Source organism: Accipiter gentilis, chromosome 18 (assembly GCF_929443795.1).
Source record: "Accipiter gentilis chromosome 18, bAccGen1.1, whole genome shotgun sequence".
In the NCBI taxonomy this organism is placed as follows: domain Eukaryota; kingdom Metazoa; phylum Chordata; class Aves; order Accipitriformes; family Accipitridae; genus Astur; species Astur gentilis.
The window spans coordinates 16,975,681-17,001,047 of record NC_064897.1 but is presented as its reverse complement, the minus strand read 5'-3'; the positions used below and the strand labels follow the sequence as shown (position 1 = coordinate 17,001,047).

At 37.2% G+C, this 25,367-nt stretch overlaps 2 protein-coding genes across 13 annotated transcripts in view; one reads left to right on the top strand and one right to left on the bottom strand.

Moving 5' to 3' along the window:
• ERC1 (ELKS/RAB6-interacting/CAST family member 1) overlaps positions 1-25,367 on the top strand; it is a 305,485-nt gene that overhangs the window by 2,857 nt on the left and 277,261 nt on the right. For all 12 annotated transcript variants that reach the window (XM_049822647.1, XM_049822646.1, XM_049822644.1 and 9 more), the window contains exon 2: positions 8,270-9,103. In XM_049822647.1, coding sequence (XP_049678604.1) covers positions 8,435-9,103 — 669 coding nt within the window. In that variant the 5' untranslated portion in view covers positions 8,270-8,434. The remainder of the gene's footprint in view (positions 1-8,269; positions 9,104-25,367) is intronic.
• Positions 1-25,367, bottom strand: part of NINJ2 (ninjurin 2) — a 307,674-nt gene that overhangs the window by 207,158 nt on the left and 75,149 nt on the right. The window lies entirely within an intron of this gene.

Here is a 25,367-nt window from a genome sequence, read left to right as displayed (position 1 = left end):
ATTATGATGGAAATCCTGTAGATGGAGCGTGCTTTGCCTCACATAGTGATGTTACCAATGGTGACTTTAGGCTAGCTGTCTACATAGATTCAGTAATGCTTCTAGGTACTTCTGGGCTTTTGAAATATCTTTACCACTTTTAGCATTGTGTTTCCACTATTGGGAAGTTGGTTGCATGCCACCTGGGGGGAAAAGAGAAACAATTGTACATACAAAAGTGGTATTTACTGACTGTATACTCTAAAAATCAGGCTATAAACTCTTTAGCCATGCAATGACAGAAAATTAATGTCCACAGGTCTTCAGTCTCCTAGGCTGAAGAATTGGAAGAATGAGAGTTATTTTAATCAGTTCATCACTAGGAAGTTTATGTGCATGGTTTGACTCCTGTTGCTTTTTGTGTTTTGGACTTTTTTAAAAAGGAAAAAGACACATGTTAATTTTTCCTGTGTATTTTCTACCTGCTTTAAATTTAGAGACTTCTAGTCAGCTCCCATTCATTGCACAAAACAAATCCTGCTGCACCTTCCTAGCCTGCCTACACATGTCAGTGTTAAGAACATAGGACAAGGAGGGACCACATGGGTCATTGGGTCCAATCCCAGTAAATCCAGGCAGGAACCAGGAATTGATAAGGGTCCACAGTATATCTGCACCATGTGCTAATCACCTTGTAACAAATTCAATGCTGCCAGTGAAATACTTAAAGCTATCAGAGAGAATCAGCACTGGAACAGTATCCAAAACTTCTGCTATACCTGGGAAGCCTTTAAGTGTGATGTCCAAACAGTGTTAAGAAATACGTGCCTCAGTCTCTGGAGGAAGACAGAAAAATTTCCGTTCATACACAGCAACCTTACAAAGGGAAAGAACTTGCTTGTGCACCCAGAGTTAGTGACCATCTTAACTCTTAGTATACTGTGAGCAGAACCATTTTAGTCTAACAAGTGAGATGAGGTAAGGCCTTTAGAAATATCAGTAGCACCTCATGTTCTCCCTTGAGTTGAGGCTGACCTCCACAGCTTTAGGAAAAAATCCTTATGAGCAAATGGTGTATCACCAAGTTTATAAATATGAGTAAATAAAGATTTAGCTGAAATACATGCATTTTTATAATAGTGAGCCTTTTTGGTTTTGTGGTGGTGTGTTCTGGGAAAGAAGATCTAAAGGAATGAAGCTGTGGTGATGGAAGTATACCCTTTATGCTGATATCAAGAATTATGGGAATTACAAGAAACAAAACCTGATGTCAATTAAAACCGCTTTTGCAAAGAAGCTGCTATAGAGTAGAACATGTTCTGTTATCTTCTGTGTTCCTTGTGGAGTAAGTAGATCTCATGAAAGGAAATGTATACTTGTGGGAGAAATTAACTAGGAAGCTGATGAATATTTCTGCCTCTTGTTTAGAGACTCACAGGTAGTGTATTCTGGATGGGTTATCTTGTAGGAATGGAAGAGAAGAATGGGAAACAGAATGGTATCTAAAAAGGAAAGATAATCGAGATGTTTCCATGTTCTGTGGTGATTTGAAGTGTATGTGTACCATTTATGTTCACCTTTCAAATTTAAAAATTGTATAACAGGAGCGTCAATTTATGTTTAGAAACAAAACACTGCTTTGACAAATAACTGCTGGTTTTTTCCTCAAAATGTTAGGATCAGGGTTGATGGCCTACCTTTTACAAAACGTAGTTTTCAATATGATTATCAGGGATTTTTGAGATATTTTTCTGGGAAGATTTCTCTGTGTGTGGCGGGAGAAAGTATCAGTTCCTGTTTTCTCATGTTAAGTTGAAACAGAACAAGGGCACTGTTGCTTTCAGTGAACTTGCAGATGGTGAATTTACTTTAACACCCCCCCTCCCCCCCCAACGTACCTTTAAAAAGGATTGGACATAAATAGATGTTGGTGTTTGGCTTCTATTCATGCACTATCTAGGAATGAGGATCAATTATAATATGAACACTTCTTTTTTTGTATTTTTTCCATCTTAATTTCATTCATCCCTTTTGCTTTCTTGCTGTCAAGGCCACGAGGATTAGAATATTTTGATATGGATAAACAACCCTGAATTCTGTGGGTTCAATGCCTTGTGTTCAGCATTGGCTGGCTTGCAAACAGTTTCCAAAGTAAACTTTCTTCTGTTGTTTTCTTGCGTAGTAGTCATTAATTTAACATGAAAAGTAGCGAGCTTTCTTACTTTCCAGAACTAGTCAAATCTAAAATCTACATTATAGTCTTAAGATAGATACTTCACATTTTTTATGTAAAGTAGTAAAGCAACCTTAGCTTTTGTAGTTGTGGTGTGCACCAGAAAGTATTAGGAATTCAGGTTTTTTTGTCTTCCTCTTGGTTGACACACCTCTAAGTTGTGAATCCTGTCTATTCTCTCATCGTACCCATTATTTGAACTGCAGGGTAAAGATAATTGTCAGGGTTTTACTGGAATATAAGCTTTTCCTGTTTTGGAATGCTGTCTTTCTTTTTTTTCCTTGCTCCATCCTGGAGTCCAGGTCTCATTGTACAATCTAGTTGTTCTTATCTGTGATTAACTATTAAGGTATTAATTATGAAAATGTGAACAATTGCTACCTCTGTTAGTGAAGTCTAATGTGTCTGCTGCACTGCTTTATCAGATTAAGACAGCTCTTGTAAAGGATGACTTTCTGTTGCTATTATAGAACTGACATTCAAAGCTTTCCTTGTGCAGACAGGGATTGGTGCTACAAGAAAGTTCAGTCTTCTGGGAGCTGGGTGTGTGGCTTCCATTATGCTGATGGGAGGTACTAGAGGGGTCAGTGTGCTGCAAGATGTGCCTGCCTGGGTATTTTGTGATCAGACTGCCCCATTCCTGACTATCAGGCAGTGACACTATTAAGGAGTTGACTCCGTAAATGCTTCTGTCTGTCAGCCGGTGTCAGTCCCAAACAGCAACTGCAAAAAAGAAATTCAGAGGAAATGTTACTTGCTGAAGGCTGCAGAAGTTACTCCAAAACTCTTTTTGTTTTAACAAACACAAGCAGGGATTTTCCTGTATTTCTGCAGTATTTTTTTTCTGTATTTGGTTTGCTTACTTACCTAGAAGTAGTTACTGTGGTATTAGCATTTGTCCTGGAGTAGGGGGACATAGGAAGGGCATCATATATTTATATGACAGAGAGATCCTCCAGAGGTTAACAAAACTTTGTGTTAATGAACCTTCCATTTTCTGTCAGCTGTAGCCAGGAATGTCTGCTTTCTGAGCCATTGGTTCACATGAAATACTAGATATAGGGGCTGAGTGTGACAGCATTGTTGAACACATCTCATTTTATTGGATTCTTTATCCTGAAGTTGATGTTAATGTTAATGTTATCCCTCCAGAATTTCTTACATTTCTACCATGTCTGAATACAACTCTTATTGAAAACCACCAGATCTTTTGACAAGTGTACCTATTCCTGCTCTCTCTCACTTTATAATTGCCTTACAAGTAAATCTGCTTGAAGTCGTGCAGATTGCATTTTACTATTCTTTCAGCATGTTAAATTCTGATGCAGGAGTTACCAGCTTACATGCTGCTTTGAATTACCATTTTCATTTATGTATGGTTCTGGATATTGCTATACTTCTTGGAGTGGTAGCTGCTTTGCTGTTTTGAAGGAGGCTTGATTTTCCATTGCTTTTCACTGGCTATGACTAGGCTGTTGTAACGAAACAGATTCATTTTAGTTGCCAAACGTTGCACTGTAGTACATTTAAATGTTTACTGTCAGATTATAAACTTTTTTCACAGTTCATGGTGTCTAAGTGTTTTTGGACAGTTACCAGTGATCTTAGAAGACATTTTTCTTAGCTGACACTTCAGGCAGGATGTACTGTTATCTATTTTATCATTTTCATAAAGAAAATATTTTCATAAGTGTCATTTTTTTCAAACCTTTTTCTACAGTGTTGTGTAATGCTCATCTATTCCTTTTTATGCTTCTGCTAGTCCTTCTTTCAAGCTTTTTTATAATTGCTAGATAGCATTTTCAACTAATACTAAAGCAGTTTCATCGTACCTCTCTGTACTTGCAAAGCTGCTATGCTAATCTAGATATCTATGTGAAATTTTTACTTTGGCTGACGTTAATTTTGGTGGATTTTTTTTATTTGGCTTGCAGATGAGATGCTCTTTTGAAGTTTTTGTTCTCTTAGTGAACAAGACAGTTTTGTTAGTTTTGTCTCATAAATGTAAAGATATGCAGGCTACCTTGAGGAAAAATGGTTTAGCACTGGCTTCAGTGGTTTTGTTTTTTTTAAACACTTGCAGTTTATAGTCTCTTTCTTTGTAATCTTAGGTAAGGGTTCCTGTGTTGGCAGAAAGGACCAAAGATTTTTTGAAACCTACAGGAGAGTTTGCAAAGGGAAAGTGGTCAATACATTCACGTCACAGTTGGACAGTGTTCCTTGTGGTTACCACCATCCTTGTAAGGTTAAGGGATGATTTGTGACTAAATTTAGGGTCACAGTAGAAGAAGAAAAAAGTAACAGTGCTGCATGTTGGCCTCATGGAGATAAGAGACTGTATTTCTGAGATTCCTGGTAAAATGCTAGTGTGGGTCAGAATATTGAATAACTTTTTTGGTTATGTTGCTATCTGAAAGAAATCTTACGTGTAATTTTGCTCGGACTCCTGGACAGAAACTAGAACTCTTTATTCTTCCTGACTAATTGGTATTGTGAATGAGAAAAGACGTTTCTGTCACTACCTTCACTTTGCTGTTTTCAGATGAAAGATGTATTTCCTAGTGTGAATTGTCTTAATATCTACTGCTTATGGATTCCTAATAGCAACAAAGTGAAACGGCCGGAGATAAATGCTACTAGAAAAAAATTGGGAGAAAAAAAAAAAAAGTCAAGATTTATCTTGAAACATGGTTGGTTTTTTGTGGTTTTGTGTTTTTTTTTTTGTTGTTTGTTTTTTGTTTTTTGTTTTTTTTTTCTTGATCCATGACAAATCTCCATGTCAGTGAAAATACTGAAACTGGCTTCATGGTTGGAAGGGTGTATTTAGTTAATATTTGGAATATTCACAATTTTAAAGTCTAACAATGGTGTAATTAAAGTCCTCATTTCAAAGAAATACTAGAGGGTTACGTTTGCTTGTTTCCAAAGGCTTTTTCTTTTCTTAGTCTACTGTTTTTGTTTGGCTTTGCTTTTGAAAAGTGAGTGCAGTGTAATGTGTGGCAGTGATAGCAGTGATGTTGGAGTTGTTCTCACCGAGTTTCACGTGTGCCTGCTCTGGGAATCCTTTCTCTAACCCTGATCAACAGCTAGTTCTAGCAGTTGACTTTCATACCTTGAATTATTTAATTTTTTTTCTGGAGTAACAGAGGGGATAGTGCCTACCTGTGTAACAAAGCTTAGAGCCGAATTAGCACGGGACTGGTGTTTCCACTTCAGGTGGAGGAGGGCTAACCTGCCTGCCCGGTATATTAGAAGATGGCTACTGCACAGCACCTGCTGTGGTACCAGCTCCTTTCAGCTGCCTAGGAAGCTACTTTTCTGTTGAGGACATCAGTGACTTTCATTCTTTGAAAAGCTATTAATAGGTTAACAAAACTTTAGCTAAAGCAAGGAGAAAGCAATTCCATGAATTTAAATGACACTTTTTCCATTTTGGGGGGTGATTAACTCATTAGAAATTATCTAAAATCTTTTGTGCACTTCTCGTACATTGTTAAGCACTTTGCTAGGTGATACTTCGGCATGCAAAGTAATATACTTCTAGCAACATTTAAACTTAATGTTTTTTTGGGGAAAGTGCGTTAAATAAATTGCACAGGGTAAAATGTCTAATCTTTTGGTTCAAGTTAAATTCATTTAAAGCTCTTAAGTGAATGAGTGTTTGCACTGATTTACTGTGGTGAGTCTCTAGCAAATGAATTAAGTGCTGTGATTTGGATTAATTTTCAAGAGAATCCTCGTGAATGCAAGCTTTCATTGAATGTACTTTATGTAGTGTCTAAGAAATCGTATCTGGCAAGTTTTGAGTGTTCAAGTGGTGTCATAGCAGCATTTTTAGCATTTTGATATCTCAAATAGTCAGATTAGTCTGAAATAGCTTTTCTATTTGGAAGCAGTGTTTTTCTTCCAGATCTGGGGCACAGTGTCTTGCTTATTGAAGCAACTCCAGTGGAACACTGTAGACTTTGTTACATAGTTTATATTTCTGTACTGTTTTGCATAAGGATATGTAGCTGAAATAGAAGAAATGCCTTATCTGTGACTTGTATTAAAAAAATAAATAAATCTGTAGGTGGTGTTTTGGTAGCTAACTTCAATTATTAATGCTGCTGGCTATCTTTCCTTGGCCTACTTTCCTTTACATATGTGTTTTAAAATGTTCTGCAGCAATAATGTTGCTAGCTTTGGTTGCCATTTAAAAAAAAGAGAAAGTGAGAGCGAGCACTTGAACTTCTTGAGGACTGCTCACAAAACAGTATCAGCTTCCATGAGCTTTGTAAAATTATGCTATTGTATCTTCTATGAAATAGTGTGAAAATGAAAAAAAAGCTAGCTTAGTCTGATCTTGTTTTCCATTTAAAACTTGGGGTTAAACTAAACATTTTAAAATTATTTCTCATTGTATCTTTTCCTATACTAACTTGTTTCTGAAAGGAAAAACGTTGTAACTTTTCATAGGGCTTTTACTTTTTTCTTTGTAGCCTTTTCCAGTATTTTATGCAATATTATATTTTAGTCTCTTCCCCTTCACCCACTTCTACTATTTCTACAATTTCTTTTGTAAATGTATTCCTCTCTTAAGCCTAATCTTTCATCTGCTTGCCCAGTTATTATCTCACAGACATGCCATAGAGTTTGGAAAAATTGATTCCTAATATCTGGCAAACCTAACTTCTGAGCAAAAGGTGAAGGTAGATGAAAGCTGATGTGAAAGGAAAGATGTTGGGATATATAAGATGCTGCTGCTCTTTGGACACTATCTGGTATTCTTTCATCTAATGGGGAGAGGTCAGATAAGGAATGTTTCAGTGTTCTAGTTTTGATTTCATTTGAGCCCAACAGTGACTTGAAATATTTTACACTGGAATAATTAGGGGAAAAAAAAGTGAGAACTGTAGAGTGGGAGTAGTTCTACAGTGTAGTAGTTCAGTCACAAGAGTGGATTTCATCCCTGTTTCTTGCTCCTCTACTAGATCTTGACTGCTAACAGTGGTCTCAGCCCAGTCCCCCTGTACTAAAGAGTTACCTGCTAGCACTTGTAGAATGGCATGATGTTATAGTGCAAAATTAAGGAATTTTATTGCATATGCTACCAGAGTTCTTGTTTAAAGAAAAGTTGAGGGGAGGAGGAACTGCAACATGATGATGTCATACTGTTCTGTGTTTTAAGAGATCCCTGCTGTTGGAATGGTATTACTTAAAGGAATTTATCTGAGCTGGTTAATGAGAAGTGTATTTTGATTGAAATCTTTGCTTAACCTGAACAAAGATTTAAGTCACATTTAGGACTGAACCCCAGTTTCAGAGAAAATAAGAGACTGCAACCAGTTTTCAGTGCAGGTGTGATTCTCTTGCTCCTCTTAACCTCGTTGGTCCCATTACTGTGTGATTGCTGTTCTTTCGGAGTTGTATCTATACTTGCTTAAGCTTTGTGGCCAGTAATGATTTCATGATTCTTCTTAGTTTTGTTTCTGACTTCTGAGTTTGAAGGAGGGCTGACTGCAACACTAAAGGGACCTGCTAGTCGATATCATGATCGGAATCATTTCAGTCCATCCTACCTTCCCATTTGCAGGATTATTTTCACCGCCACAGGGTTTAGAAACTGTGTCCTGTGGAAGTTAGCAGTGTGTGAAGGAAAAAAAAATACTACTGAATGGGCTTTAAATTTTGATAGTCTCTCTTACTCAGAAAGGTAACTGGTAAAGAATTAGGGCCAGTTAGAAATAGGAAAAAAAGTTAGACAATATTTGTAGAGTTCAGGTCATGACCAACAAAATTATGTCTTGAAAATTAACGGGTCCTTTTTTTCCTTTCTCTCTTTACTGTGATAATATAACAACAGAAAAGCAAGAATAGAAGTTCCTTTTTAAGTTTAAATACTGGGGTTTAAATAAAAGATTGCTTTTTCGTGAGTGAGAATTGAAAAGATGCTGGAGAAGTATAAAGGTAGTAGAATACACTTTCCTGGGGGACAAAGTATTTGGTGATAAACTAAGTATTTAGTATGTTACTTCTATCAACACAGATTTTAATATGTTATTCTGATTGATACAGGTACGGTCCTGAACATCATGAGCACATGACTTCAAAGATGGACAACTGGATCTGTTACAAGTTGTGATTGGCCTTAAGCTGACTTACAACCGTTGAAGAACTTAACACGATTTCTCTCATTCCTGATTTATGCCTATCTAATTGCCTCACACCACCAGCTTAATCATGTATGGAAGTGCTCGGTCAGTTGGTAAGGTTGAGCCAAGCAACCAGAGTCCAGGGCGTTCACCAAGGCTGCCACGGTCACCACGCTTGGGCCATCGTCGAACCAACAGTACAGGAGGCAGTTCTGGGAGTAGTACTGGGGGTGGCAGTGGGAAAACCCTTTCTATGGAAAATATTCAGTCCTTAAATGCTGCCTATGCTACGTCTGGCCCTATGTATCTAAGTGACCATGAGAACGTGGGTGCAGACACCCCAAAAAGCACCATGACTTTGGGCCGATCTGGGGGGCGGCTGCCTTATGGTGTTAGGATGACTGCAATGGGTAGCAGCCCTAACATTGCCAGTAGTGGAGTTGCGAGTGATACTATTGCATTTGGAGAGCACCATCTCCCTCCGGTGAGCATGGCATCCACTGTGCCTCACTCACTGCGCCAGGCCAGGGATAACACTATAATGGATCTGCAGACACAACTCAAAGAAGTATTAAGGGAAAACGATCTGCTTCGTAAGGATGTGGAGGTGAAGGAAAGCAAGCTGAGTTCTTCCATGAACAGTATCAAGACCTTCTGGAGTCCTGAGCTAAAAAAGGAGCGAGCTCTGAGGAAAGATGAAGCTTCAAAAATCACCATTTGGAAGGAACAATATAGAGTTTTGCAAGAAGAAAACCAGGTTTGTCATCTAATGTCACTGTTGTGTTAGTGCAGTAGCTTGATTAGAAGAGTTAAATAAACTTGCATGTCACGTTTAAGCAGCTAAATTATATTGGTGCTTTTCCCAGGTAATTGGTATGAATAAGATGTATTTTCAACTTGCAAGCCTCTTTTTAAATGTCTCTAGTCAGACTTGTAAGCCATCTCTTGAGTGCTCATTTCTCCTTGCGTGTGTCATGTTTCTTTTTCCTAGGACTGATGCTAACCACTCAGTTTCTTTTTGGAAGTATTTTACCCTGTTCATAATTAATATTTCTATAGCGCTTACCTCTTGAAGCATTCTCTGAGATGCAGAATGTACTAACTGCTGACCCCAAATACAACTGAACTGTTGCTGAATGTTGACAGATTGCCAGTAAAACAAAGTTCATGTTACATCGGTCTTATTTTAGAGCTCCAGTTAAAACCTCCAGACCTGCAGTTTTCACAAACAGATATAAATTGTGTTCTTGGCTATGTTTTAAGTAACACTGTTTAATACCTGCTCATCTATTCTTTTGTCATAAGCTGTGCATATCTTGTTATGCAACTATTATAAAGCACCCTACAGTTTTTTTGTAGTGGTCTGGCTAGTTAGAGAATAGGCAGAAGAAGAGAGAATCTCGGGTGTCTAGTTCTTTTGTCTTGTCCCTCTTAAAAGCATCCCTAAATTAGAATAAAACTGAGAGGTTGATTAAAATTGAGGTCTCTTTGTAGTCAGCTCTACTTATTAAAAGCTTTTTTAAAATTTTCCCACCTAGACCTTCTTGCTAGCTTAATTCTGAAGTAGCTACTTGTCTTTGAGTTAGCGTCCTCCTGTTTAGTTGTTTGTGGCCAAATGCAAGTTGGGCATCTCTCTGGACTCTCTGGTAAGAAACCTCACCACTCTTATGGAAAACAAGCCCAGTGTCCAACTCTAAAAGTTACCTGGAATGTAAGTCAGCTTTCACCATGACAAAATTACTTCCCCTGTTGAGTTTTTTAAATATCCAGGGAAGTTAAATGAAATAGTTTCCATAATTCAAGCATGATCATGTTCTTGAAGCTCTTAAAGTGTACTTGCTATTTTAGGCAGCGCTTTTTTTAAGGTTTGCTTTAGAAGGTGGAGGGGAGAGGAAAACTGCTGGAGGAAAAAAACAGTGCTGGTAGTACTTGACATGTTATACTCTGCTTTCAGGTGACCTGTCTTAAATAGTAGGTTCCTTTTGGTTAGTCATAATGTGCTACACTGAAGTGGTTTGTGATTTTCTTTTTGCTTTTTAAAGAACTGAATTGAAGAAAGTGAGTTGCTTTTCCTGAGTCAGTATGAAATAATTTAATGAACTTGTCATGTGGTTTTATAGCTGTATTCTTACCAAAAGGTAAATATCACAACATGGGATTTGTTAATGTGTGCGACATTTTGTATTCATTTTCATATGTCTTCTTGGAGTGAAGAAAACCTAAAGTTAAATAATTTTTATTACAAAATAGGATTTCCTTAGAAGGAGTAATCCAGTGAAAATTTTAGTTATAGTGGTACGGTACCAGAATAATGAATACATGGAATACCATTCACTCAACTTTCTGATGCTCTTTCTATTTCAGCTGCGGGTAAGTATTTTAATTCTCAAATTCTTTTAATTTTTAAGTTCTGTTCTGTTAATATTCTGAAGAGAATATCTTGGACTTTTTCAGAAATCAGTTTTGACATTGAGGATGCTGTGGAAATCTTGCAAGAAAAATGCAATGAATGTATGGTTTAGAATGGATTAAGCAGTTACTAAATATGTATAGATTGGAGAACAGTGATTCCTCTATTTCACACTTTTTTTTCCCTTTGTCTTTCCTTTATCCCCTAATTAAACATTTACAGATATTTCCAGGCCACTGTTCTCTAGGCAATCACTATAATTACTACCACACTGGTAGAATTGTATAACTTTGGTCCAAAAAAAGAAGGGTGCAATTTAAAAGTAAAAGGGTATTATTGCAATGAGCTGTAAAAACTAAGAATGCTAATTAATAGATTATAGTTAGCTAACAGTGTGTCCTAATTAAACTCTGAATTCATTATGTCTTCTATAGCCTTTTGGAGTTGGTCACTTCAGCCCTTTATAAGGAAGATCAGTTTAATAGGATTTACTGTAATTAAATGGACTTCTCTGTTTAGACACTGAACAAGGGATTTCTCTGATCTGTTGGGGGACCAGAAAAATGTCTTCGTTACCCTTCCACCCTCCCCATAAAATGAGTTCCAGTATAATTGCAGGAACTGTTGTTTTAGACCTCAATACAAGTATTTCAGCGCATCACTTTTAATAAAGACTTCTCGCATGTGCAGAACTTGTGCTTTATTTTAAGTTTAGCTAGGGCCAAGTGCATTGTTAAAAATTGACTCAACTCATGGAGCCAAGATGCTGGCTGACTCATGCCATTATCTGATAGTCATCTCAATCTCTTTGCTGTGGTCTTGGCTCTTTATTCTTCTACAGGCACTTGATTGTCCCTGATTGTATTTTTTTTTATTGCTGTTCTTGTCACCTCAACTTTGAATGATTGGATTTCCTCTTAGTTTTGGAAGTTGTTAAAAAATATGTGAAAACGTGAGCTCTGTTTGATTGTTACCTCAGCCTCCTGTGAAAAATGCACTGGTGTCTTTGGGTTTCCTTTCCCATTTCTTGGGAACACGTGCAAATAAATCATAATTATTGATGTATTGCTTACTGATTTCCAGGTGATCTTCTGGATTCAATAAAGATCAGAGAATGAATGGGGAGATTAAAGAGTGTGCTACCTGTCCTGAAGCAGTCACATCTCTTTTTGTTTAGTTGCCTTCTTATGGCAACAGGTAGCAGGGATATCTTGGATATAATACCAACAGTGGTTGACAGTGGTTAAGTCTTGTCAGTTGTGGTGTTTTCAGTAGTTGTGGTGCAGCACAGCTGTATTTATCAGCTACTCTGAGCAAATACGACAGCTGTGGAGTGTAGCATATGCTGAACTTTATTTTCATCCTTTGTTACTGATACTGAAGAGCCAGAAAATCCTTTCTTTTCATAAATGGTGAATGTTATTGTCATCTCATATTGAAGAGCTCAAAACTAAACATGGAAAGTATTCCTGTAGTTAACATAGGTTCTTGGAAAAATACAAGGTTTTGGTGCAATTTGGATTAGTTTACGAATTATACTTTGCAAGAAGCCAGAAGGAGAGTGCAAATGGTTTCTCAAAGGTTAACAAACATACGCATATCCAAGGAGGAACTGATGGAGCCAATAAACAGGAGCTTGTTTTTGGCATGGTATCTCTCTCCTCAGCATGCTTTAGTAGGAACTGTATTTTTCTGACTTGAAAAATATTTTTTTTAGTGTGTGTGGTTTAAAGTTTCCCTGGAAACCTCTTCATCAGAAGAGGGAAGGACAGTGAGTATTTTTTGCACTTCAATAGAAATAATTTCCCTAAAAACTGCACCATGGTGGACTATGTGGAACTCAAGAACAAATGAACTCCTGTCAGTTGAAACTTGCTTATAACAAGGTAATTGTCCCTTAAAATAAGTAGTGCAATGCAAATTTGATGTCTAATGCCCTGCATTGAAATTTCCCACATTTGACTGATCTACGTTTAAGATCCAATTTATGTTTCAGCTGAAGTAATGTGGTACTGCTGAAAACATCTTTCTACTTTGATGTATTTCTGTGGTCTTTTTGTGGTTAGAGGCCTTGGATGTCTGAGTGAGAGAGTTTAAACAAGGAAATATTTCTGAAAGGAATTTCACCTTGCTTGGGGTAAGCACTTGAAGAACATTCTATTTTATTGTGATAGAGAAGTATGTTGGGTGTACTCCGGCATTTCATCAGCATTCTTCTCCAGAGTCAAAAGTACTCTCCATTTCATAGTAGTATGGAATGAGCATCTCGCTTTTTAAAACATAGTTGTCCATGTGTTAGCCTCTTAAATGCATTGGGTGCTGCTGTTGTGAGACTGGCTGAGCTTCTAATGAATACATTCTTCCTCTGAAAATCAGATTAATTTTTACTTCTCCATTGATTTAATTTTTGGTTTTGTTTTTTTAATTTTTATATATATATATACACAAAAGTTTTTATTTGTCTTAGTACTGTGTCATTCTAATACTAGCACCATTCCTGAGTTGCTTATTAGTTGATAGAAAGCTAAACTTCCTCCCATTATGGATGTTTAATTGTGTGATATGCAGTTCCACAGTCATTGCTTAAAGGCATTATCTGTATCCCACAGCATTACACTTAAATAATTCTTTCAATGGCAGATGTCTGTTGGCTCTCTAGAATGCTGCCAGCTTTAAGGTTCCCTCTGTCTTTCCCCAGTTGCAGCATGAAATTATGACTTAATTGTCTTTCAGAATAACTCAAAATTATCTCCTCAAGAGTGCTTGATAACTGAGGCATTTATCAAGTTGCAGCACTTTGTAGTGACTTTAAAAATTGTCACGTAATTGCCCCAGAGATAGGCCTTCTGTGTTCTGTCTTCCTGCAATTCTGTAAGGAAATAAAATTAGACTTTTTGTGCTTATCTAGGTTCCCCAATGCTCCTTTTCTCCCATGTTTCCTACTGAGGTAGAATCTAATACCTTGAGTTGCTTTGAACTGTAGCATAGGCTGAACAGCTGGTCTCTACTTGATCCATTAAATGTACAAGGGGAATACTACCAACTTAAAAGCAGCTCGTAATAAAATGGGTGACGTCAGTGGTACTGTTGAACTTAGTAGTTTAACTGTGCTTTTTGCTATTAAGCTGGGGGAGGGATTACTTTAAATTCTGCAGAACTTGATATAGCAGACTCTTTCTGCTATAATTCTTTGTCTGCTGCGTATGGAGACTGTTCAGACATACACTCCTAACTAGGGTTGCAGTGGATTATTCCACCATTCAGTATTTATATTTCTGACAAGTCTTGTCTGTATTACTGTATTTCTCTAGAAGCCATTGTCTCTTTCGGCATTATCATAATTCTGGTGTTTGAGTTGCTAACTTTTTCCCTTAAGTGTTCTTACTTTCTAAAGTATGAACTAGGTAGCTTGAAACTGTAAGGCTCTGGTTTGGAACAGGCTTCCTTTTAGTCACTCAGTGAACAGTTAAACAATAATAGATGATAGCAATAGCACAGAGATATTCCTACATTATAGTTCATTTAGCAGCAGCTTTGTACTGATATTACAGCTTTCTAATACCAAATCCAGTTTTCTCATGTGTCTGTCTTACTCTATGCAGTACTGATTTCAGTAGAAAGGAGAGGAACACTTTTGATGGAACTGCCAGTCCATGGCAAAAGGATTGAAGTTGTACTAATAATATGTATGCCAGTCTTTGTGTATGCTTTCAAGGCCAAAAACTGAATTAGAGCTTTTTTTTAACTCTCTTCAATTTGGTGATATTAGGAAGCCTCATAGACTTGAAGATGATATAGCAGAGTTGGCTGCCATAACTAAACTGTTAGGTGAAAACAAAATTTTTCTTTCAGCAGAGTAGGTATCTAAGATCCTGTTAACAGTCTGTATAACACTTAAGACATTAGTAAGACAGAGAAACTTTTGTATTTAGGATAAATATATATATGTGTGTATATTCTGAGATAAGAGCTAGAGACCAAAAGAGTTTAGAGGAGACATTTCTGTACTCTGAAAGCGATTACTGTGTTGGATAACTTACCAAGAGCAGTCATGCCAGCTATCTGAATTAGTAATTGGAGAAAGAAACGTTCTGAAATGCCACTTCAGCATCAGCTGGCAGGGAAAAAGAGAATAAACTTGGTAGTGCTCTAGATATTCCAGTGTACAACTCCCTTGAATTCATTTTACGTATATACAGTTGTGTTTAGTGAACACAATAAAATACCAGTGTTTTCAGTAACAGTGTTTTGTGGTCATTTGAGCTCCTCAACAGAAAATCAGATTACAATGGTTTGTCAGCAGGTAAGCGTAGCTATTTGGGATTACACTATGTTTTTTTTCCTGCATGGGTAATGCTTTGTTGTTTTTCTGTATAATTTTTGGCATAATCTGATGAACAGAGGAAAGAATGACTGCATTTACTGAATGTAGTGGATAATAATGATATCTCCATTTTTTTATCTGAAGATAACAATTACTAGACCTTGAAAATAAAGTCTTTTCAGCAAAACTTAGTTTCATAACCCACAAGGTCTACATAAGTATATTTTAGCACAGTATTTGCAGATTTATATTGGGCCCTCTCAGAAAGACCAGAGTCACCTTTTGTAGTGGAAAAAATACGAGGACAAAGTGTAGTTAGTTTCCTTCTGTGTTGATACCAGTTGTTATATCTAAGTGATTTGCTTAGTGCTTGCAGTAGTAGTACCTTGGACTGTGAAGCAGAAATGGGGTTTTTGGTTATATTAGCAGCTTTGAGAAGCAGGTAGCAATGATCAGTTTTTGTAAAGCTCCATTCTAACTTGGAGATCGCAGTAAATCACCAAAGTAACCCTTGATTTAGTGATCATTCTTTTTACTGTTGAAATGCTCTGTAACTCAATCATACGCAGTTGTGTTGTGTTTTGTACAGTCACTTTTGTTTCCAAAGAATATTAAATAGTCTGTTTTCCTTTATTTATCCTGAGGGAACTGTAGTATATTTTTTTTCCTACTCATAACCTTGGGCTATACACCAAAAACTTCTGTACTGATTGCAAGAAATTGGGGCATACTAATATACATCATGTTTTGCAATTGCAGAGTCAGTATTTACATTTAATCCATAAAGAAGAGAAAGAATCCGTGGAAGGATTCATTATCAACATCTAGATCAGTATTAGAAGAGATCTCATGATAATTTGAATTTTTGTTAGTTGACCTCCACTAAGAAAAGTTGTCTTATGGATTCACCCTAGGAAGAGACTAGATTCTTGATAACACACACCACCCCCCCCCCCCCCCCCCCCAACCAACCAACCAAAAAAACCCCAAACAAAAACAACCCCAAAATCCAACCAAAACAACCAACCAAAAAAAAACCCCACCAAATCCAAACTCCCAAAAGCATAAAATTGTCGTCTTATTGCATGTGTGTGTTCACTGATATGAGCATGATCAGATGCCAAAATACTGGCATAGAACACCACTAAGAGTGCTTCTAGTGATCGTTGCATTAGAAATTGGAGGAGTTAAACTTATGTATAACAGTTACAGGAATTAAATAACATGTGACTGGCTTCTTCAGTTTAATTTTAGCAACTTCAGTTGCTAAGTATGTAATGTACTATCATTGGTAAACCTAAGATTTTGGTGGCTGTTGCATTTAAACTGTTTATTCATCTATATACAAGCTTTTAATTTTTTTTTATTTATGCAGTACTACTTTTTCCTATTGTTACTTAAATGACACAAGTGTGTGCGCAGTGGGCTGCTTTTGCCCTTGCCTTGGTAGGGGCTACTGGTCCAGGATGCCTTTGCCACAGAAAAATGTTTTAGTCCTTGCTCTTCTATGCTGCCTGCAGTTCCTGTATGGATTGTTTTAAAAATCTAATGATTGTTGTCACTATTTTGGAAAATAAATACTTTAAGCCAACAAGGGTTAGCAATTGTTTGGAGACAGTTAGATTCCTCAAGAATTTGACTCCACAACTTCAAAAGGAATTATGTAGTTTCCTAACAATCTTGGGCAGTTCATTGCAAGCGCACAAAATAAGACCAGATCATAGGGGTGATGGCTTTTCTAATCTCGTGCATAACACAGTGACAATACACTTTTTATTGAGGAAAGGGAAAGGGATGGAGATCAACTGTCCATAAAAAGATATTTTTCAATGCTCTGCAAATATAACAGAGAGGTGGAGAATAAACTCTTTACTTTTTTTAAAAGCACTTTGTTTAATGCCTGTTGCTGTATGATATCTGCATTGTTACTGGATTCTGTAGTGTGTTGCTATGCATTTCTGTTTCTACAGTGGTACCCTCTCCTGCTTCTTCCCTTCTTTTCCTCCCCTTCACATCTCTGCTCTAATGGGCTGGGGAGAGAAATGGGGAGACAGCCTGGGTTTGGAAAAACAAGCAAGTAATAAATGGTAGTCCCAAATTAACAAAGCCTCACTGGTATCTGTATCAAAGCTAAGTATGGTTGCATTTTTTCCTAGCCAATACATACTACATCATCATCATGTTCTTACGAGCAGTACTGTCAAGGAGTAGGCACTTCACTAAATACTCTTTTGCTGTCTAAACGTTTCACGGATGCAGGCCTTATACATGAGAAAGTATGCTTGACATTAAGTTTATGGATTTTTCATCCTTCTTGTCAAATGATCAGGTACCAGCTACCTTGGGTTGTTAAATTTTGAGAAAAAATGGTCTTCTAATTATGTGTTGATGTGGATTCTGAAGAACACAGGGCCATGCATTTCTTCTGATACTTTCTGTCACTTGTTTCTGAGATTAAAACAAGTCAGCACATGAACTACCACCATTCAGAGATGAAAATCTTTTTTCTTCAGGTACTTTGTACAGGATCTGATTCTTCCATAGTTGTTGATTGCTCCTGGCATTAAAAAAAAAAAAGATATCCAAATCCTTCCTTTTTTAATGCAGTGTGGTGAGGCTTACATACCTTTTTCCTTTACAGGAGTTAGGAAATTGTTTAAGTAATGGCCTCGTTTTTAGTGGAATCATGTCTCAGATGACAAATACCTGTTTCTGACTGAGGGAAGGGAAAAGCTTTCTGAACATATGTTTCTGTTGTAGCATGTTGTCTTTGAGGACCTGTAAGTGCAAGAAAGCTCATCTCAGGCTTAACCTATTGGTAGACTTGAGTCATTTTGGACCAGGAAGAAGAGGAAGAAGTCCTGACACTGAAGACAGTGGTGTGTCCTACAGTAGACCTCCTGTCTTGCTGTGAGAAAACAAAGCTTTTCTTTTTGGTTTTTTTTTTCCTATTGGCATAATTTATTGGACTTTCCACATTTTAAGTCGATATAAGGTCTCAGATGAACAGAAACAAACTGTGAAGCAACAAAAGTAACTTGAGATAACTAGAGCTTTCCTCAGTACAGAGGAAAGATACCCACGCAGCCTATTCCAGCATCTGCTCTAACAGCTGTAAGCCTCCACAAGGCTTATTCTTATGGCTATGTCTCTTTTGAGAGATGGAAGCATTTAATATTAAACATTTGATTTGCTAAAGGATTCAGGGCATCATACCAAAGCTCTTAAGCTCTTACTAGAAATGTTACAAATGTCAAAAGCAACACATCTCAGAAACAGCAACCTGCTTGAAAAGTAAAGCTTTACTGTAGAAGATGCTAATCCTCCATAGTCAGTGCATGCCTTGGATCTGATATAAAGAAGCAGTAGATTGATGAGAAAGTATGACCACTCTTAAAAGACAATGTATATCCTACAACCTAGGCTCCTTTCAATGGAGCTAGATGTTATGGTTGAAGGTTTCTGTATCATGTCTATTCCAGCATACTACAAAATGAAATTACTTTTTCTGCTTTTCAGGAACTTGGAAGGTGCATCTTATGCACACAGATGGGAAGCAACTGTGAGGTTTTTCTCTTCCACATAAGAAAAAAGGGTCTTAGTTGCACTGTAGACTTAAAAAGAATGAAGGAGTGTGTAGGATAAGATTTGCTCCTATCTTTTTAGGTTAGGGCTTGTTTCGTGGAAGTCTTATGGGACACAGGTGTTTATCTGATCCACAAGAGATCCTTCAGTTCACAATAAGACTTAATTATTGGCCTGGATTTTCCATCAACTAAAAATCTACATAAGTTCCTGAAAGTGGTTTTGGCTTCTACGGCAGGAGGTTTCAATATTTCTTTGCTGGATGAGAGAAGTACATCCATGGAGAGGACAGCAAAAGCTTTAGGCTGATGATTAGTGCTAATGGGTAAAACAATGAATCCCAGAATAATCCTAGAAAAAGGAAATGGGCAGAAAGAACAAGCATAGTAAAGGCTTTTAATTAGATTTTTAGGAAATGCTGTGCCCTGCACTGAAGACTTAGGAAGTAACTGCCTTATTTCCCTTGATTGGACAAATGTGGGAAATCAGATTGTTCAATGATTCATTATTCATCTCTGTGCTGTTTAGGAGTGCAAATGATAGTGTTCTGTTTACTAGGTAGAGCATAGTTAAACACCAGAATTTCAGTGTTTTTCTGATTCTGCTGCTCAGTAATCCTGATGAGGAAGGAAAACAACAACTTTGGGAGAGGACACAGGTAAAAAGCTAGATAATTCTTTGATCTGACCAAGGAATCTTTGTGTGTTTTACATTAGCATAACAAATATATGTACTTTTCTGAAATCTTCTTTTTGCGTGGGTATATATTAAAATTAACAGATGTAGTTGCCTGTGGAGATTAATGGTTTATCCAGAGTAATTGTACAAAAGGCTACAACCATGGATGTGCTTTTTTTTTGAGGGTTGAGTGTCGTGGTTTATTTCCCAGTCTTCATCAGCCTGTATATCAGCTGAGTCAAGTCAAATTATTCTGTCTATGGAAGCTTTGATTTGGAGGACAATTTTTAAAGCTTTCTCTTTCAGCCAGTATCTGATGGGTGAGGTTTGGCCATATGGTTATGAGTCTGTTAATGTGTAACCATTTTAATAGATCTGTGAGCCTAGTTACTCAAAGGAGGGACCTTTCTAAGGAAGTATAGGTATACTTTCATATGAGAAAGTAAATAGTGTGCTATGTATGTGCAGTTAACAGCATTTTTTTTTTATGGGTGAAGAAAAATAAAAAACTCAACCATTTTGTGATCCTCTTTGCAGAGGGTGTTCAGACCTTCTGATCACTTCACCATGTCTGGCAGGTTCCAAAGAATGGAATTATCTGCAGCAAGTTATTTGCGGGGGGGGGGGTGGGGGTGGGGGTGGAACCTGAAGAAACACCTTGCAATAAAATGAGTTCATCCAAACTTTGTTAACACTGAATTAATTTTGGTTTGAACTAGCAGATGGGTTTGACAGTAAGAAAAGATTTAATAAGTATGCTTTGGCCATGATTCATGGGAAGCTCTGTGGACACACTTGACCAAACAGTTGTGGTAATTGGGGTATTACCGTGTGTGCTCAGGTTATGAATTGTAATACTTTTTGCAGTTGTGTAACATGCTAGTGAGATCCTACTAGTAGTTCCACAATTAATCCTTTATAAGCCATTTTACTTGGAAGTAGTATACCTTCTAACTACTATTACAAAACCCAGCTTACTTTTTTTGAACTTTTTTTGTTTTAAGTCACTAAATGTGTTTACAATTTGACTTTAAAATTGGGCTTGTCACTTAACATATAACAGCTGAACAGATTTGGTCATACTGCTGTTACGTTCTCTCTCTCCTATCCTCGTAGCAGTAAGATGCAAAATCCAACATTTGCCATTTGAAGAAGGTTCCAAGTTACCGTTTCTGTCCAGGAAAAGCTTTTACTTTTTTTTGCTAAGGCTGGGAATGCATTCAAGGCCAGCCTTCTAAAACTGCATGCTGTGTTTTCTCAAAGCAGAATCAATTTAGTGTGTACTTATTCAGAAATTATTCCTCTCCTTCTTTCCATTTGGCTGAATCAGCTTAAATCTGTATGCCTTTAAGAAGTCTGAGATCTGTCTCTTTTTTTTGACTGTGTGAGAATTGTCATTCATTCATATTTAGCATTGCTTTTTCGTTATTTAACTGTTTATAGTGTTTCATGTCAGACTTCTTTAATCTGAAAGACTGGGAACTTGTGGAAGAAATCATTAATTCACTTTCTTTTATGCTTAATACAGTTAATGCTTTTTTTGTGAACTGCTACATGCTAGATGGTCTTTGAAGACTGATCTGGAAAAAGCAGATCTATGCTTCACAGGTTGAACTTGTTAGCAGGTTATTTGGTGCAGTAAGACCTGATTATAGATAGTAGTTGATGCTGGGACCCCTTCATATATGCTGTATATAATTTGGCTGTTTAACTCTTGACTAGATTTATTCTGGTGTTTTGAACCAAGCATTTCCCTGCACGCGTGGTTTTATGCTATCCGAAGGAGTGATACTTGATTCACATCTTTATTTCTCCGTTAGGGTCTGGGGTGTGTTTGGTGTGCACCTGGAGCAAAGCTTCTGTTTTAGTTTCCTCTGATTTCTATCTAGTTCACACACACCAAAACTGTTTTGTGAAACCAACCAACACATGACAAATAGGAACTATCTGAGGATCTTCCAAACAGTGCTGCTGCAGCAAAATAGAAGGTTGTTGGGTATGTAGTCATGTTTGTACAGCTCCTAGTGCTTGAGCCTCTGAAGGAGTTTAAATACTGATTAATTAAACATTTCAACACTCGGGAAGGTATGTGTTATTTCTGTCAATGCATGTGCATTGTAAAATGTTCTCAAGCCAGTAAATTGGGTTAGAGACAATGTGATTATTCAAAATCATGCAGTTAGTGGTTGCTGTAGTTTGAGATATTGGAGAATTTTTGTCCTGTGTTTTAAGCCTTAGAAAGCAAAATCACCTCCTACTTCAGAAAGTAATTGGATATATTAAGTGCTGTGAGCTCTTCAGACATGTATTCATGAGAGCTCTATAGTATGCTTAGGTTAGGCTTGTAGTAAGATATCACTTTTTTTTGGCCACCTTTTCTTGAATTGTTGAGCTTCAGCTGTCCTGCACAGTTCACATATATTTCTCTGTGATTAAACAACTTTGTCAGTTAATTTTGTTAACCATCTGTGGGTAAAGGTACTAATTTTAGTAATGTACCAATAACAAGAAGGGTCAATATGCCATATAGGCTTATATGTAACTGAAATGGTGAGATGAGGTTTTCCTGCTGAGCACTTTAATTTTCTGGACTTCTAATCTGTTCAATTAGAAGTTCATGAATAGCAGACTTTACTACAAAAATGCAGAAGTAATATTTTTTCCATGAAAATGGGTCATTTTAACTCAATATTTCTATATTGTCACTGCTGTTTCATTTTAAGAGGGAATGTACTATATTTCTCCTAATTTTTTTTTAATTCTCATTGGATGGACACTATTTCTGCCCCTAATTTTCCATTCAGTTAGGCTTCTTTTGTTGTTCTTTTAAGCTATGAAAATCATTGGTTTCTACTTTTTTTATTCATATTTATGTATACCGCAAACAAATGATTTGCTTGCAAAACCTTTTACCATGTGAATGATTTCTTATAAATCTTCACATTTTTGGAATGATGGGAGGCCTGGTAAAAATCCTGCCTTTTAATTTATGGAAGTCACCCTCTTGGCTGAATTGGGCAACAAATATGCACGCAGTAGAGTAACTAGTAAGGTCTTTTGTAATTAAAAAAGCAGAACATGACTACTTGAATTTGGTGGCTTATGATCTCTATTAATCCTAAAGTAACTGGTTGAGGTTTTGTCAGGTGTAACTGATACTTTGCATCCCTTGTATAGTACATCATAAACCTGAATTACAAGTAATGAGTGACACTGTGTTAGTACTTCATCAAGTTACAAAACTGCTATTACTGCCATAAACAGATTCAGTTTCCAGGAGGAAACTTCTTCCCTTTTAACTTGTTTTAACACGTTCTGAATTAACATTTGAGTTGTTTTCAGAACTTTTGTCTATCATATCAGGTTTTTTGTCATTAAAGGGTGCTATTAAACAGTACAGCATTAAATCAAGAGAATAAGAACTTACATAAAACATTAAGTATAAGGCATTAGAAATGTATTGTTATTAGAAGTAAATGATTGTTAATTATTAACGGTACCCTCATATGCAATACCTAAGTTGGTAGTAAAATGGATGTTTTTTCATCCCAGAGTCTTTTATCTCTTAATTTGTGTTCTTTCGGGCTGGTTTCCTCTTTCTTAAGCACAGTTCCTTTCTTTTCTCCCTTCAGTGTTGGGCTGGCTGTAGGGAGATGAGTAGCATAATTGTTCTGTCACTTTCAAGGTTGGAATCACTTAAATTGCACAAGTTCAGTTTTGTGCAACAGGTTATGCCCTAAGGCACACACACATATGTATCCAAGTAACTCATTTACATGGCTAACATGGAAACAAGAAGGGCCCTGTTTTTCATGGAGTTCTTATAATACCTCATGTTCAAAACACAGTTTATGTTGCCTTGATAGTTGGAAATGATTTGTGCACCTTCTGAATGGCCAACAGTCAGGTCAACAGCAGAGTGTAGACATCATAAATTGTAGGGAAACGTTTAACCAATTTAGCAACACCTGACAGAAGCTCTCTGGAAAAAAACAAAGCTGTTTTCTTAACTGTATTTTTCCACTAATATCTGTTTTCTGCTCATTGATGCATCTTTAATTTCTGCAATAGAATTCTAGATCCATTGGGCAGTATTAGTAGTTACTATCACTATGGGGTTTTTTCCCCTCTAGTACCCATCAGTCTCTGCACAAAATGAGGCACAGTTGGTATTGTAATAACATGAACACATATTCAGGATATGGTGGATAAAGCAGAATCAATTCAGTATGAATCCACCAAAATATTAGGAAGCCCTGAACTTTGCACATAATTTTAACGTAGTTGTTGGATGGAATTTGCTTTAAAAATGCTTTATTTCCACTATCATTAGTCTTGTGTAACTTGTCATTGTTGTCCCCTTTTGCTGGTACTAGTTTTAGTGAGTTGAATGAATTCTTTGGGTGAACTGGGTGTCAGGGAACACTGGTTACAGAGGATCTGGTAAAAAGGCTGATTTTCACATGACTTTGTTCCTTAAACAGCAGTGCTGAGGGAAATAAGATTAAAATATATAACCTTAGAACTGTAAAGATATTTTTATTACTGTAAAACATGTTTTGTAATGAACTCTAGAATGCAATCAGTCTTGCTTATGCTGACACTCATGAATCATTTATTTCCTGCTCAAAATATCTATTTGCAGAACAGAGTTTGGACAGAAGTAGTAAATGAGGATTGAGTTTTACTTCCAATTTTATAAACTCACTAAAAATACGCTTCAGTTTCTGAAGATTCCCGTTCTTGGGCAAGTATTAAGGAAAGGAATAAAGAAGGTTTTTTTCAACTCCTGCCTGTGGAACTCAGGAATTTCTTCAAGAAATTTTAATGTGAAATGTAGAGTAGGGTTGATCCCCTAGACAGATTACTCAATTTCTTCAGCCTTTCCACTTGGCTTCCCACATTCTCCCACAGAATGCAAATAGAGAGATAACATATCTGAACAAAATGTTGCATCTTCCTGTGCTATGCCAATCTGCTCAGGTACTTGAGAAGATCTCCCAGGCCTCTGTGATCAGAGGCAGGATTCAAGGAGAAGAACTACCAGCAGAAAGCTGAATGAGAGTTGAGTCAGGGATTACTTGAAAGAACTCGATCCATATGAGACCACAGGATGAATCTGAGGGTGCTGAGATTGTTGTTTGATGCCACTGGAAGGCTTATTTCTATCATCTTTAAAAGACTAAAGAAATTGGGGAGGGATCTCAATAAAGTGTGGAAAGGCAAATGTTGCACAATCTTCAAAACAGGCCAAAGAACGAGCCGTGGAGCTGGTGCTCCTCCCTTCAGTCCCCAGAGATATTGCGGGGTGAGTCCTTTTGGAACACGTTTCTGTGCATGTCAATGACAAGACAGTGATTGGGCACAGTCAGCATGGATTTATCAAGGATAAATCATGCCTGATCTCATTGCCTTCTGTGGTAAAATGTCTGGATTTGTGGATGAGGAAGGAGCAGTGGATATAATTTACCTTGACTTTAGTAAGGCTTTCCTCACTGTCTTCTACAGTATTCTTGTTATTCTAGTTAGAATGCTATGGTCTAAGTGGATGGGTAAAAATCTGGTTGCATGATCAGGCTTAGAGGGTAATGATTAATGGGTTGATCGCTACCCAATTGCCTGTACAAGTTGTGTCCTGTTTGACATCTTTATCAGTGACCTGGATGGAGGCGACATGGTCCACATTCATTCAGATGGCAGATGATACCAAACTAAGAGGACCAGTTGATATGCTTAAGGGCAGAGCTGCCATGCAGAGGGACCTAGTCTGCAGGAATGAGCAGGCAGGAAGCTTATGAGATTCAACAAGGATGAATGGGAATAAAGAGCCCTTTGGAAAGATAGAGGCTAGGGTCTGACTGTTTGGGGAGCTGCTCTGCAGAAAAGGATTTGGGGGTCCTGGTGGACAGTGAGTTGAACATGAGCCAGGGGTGCACCCTGGCAGTGGAGAAGTTTATTGTGAAGTGATTGTTTCCTTCAGCTTGGCACTTGTTAAACCATATGTAGAATACTCTACCCAGCTTT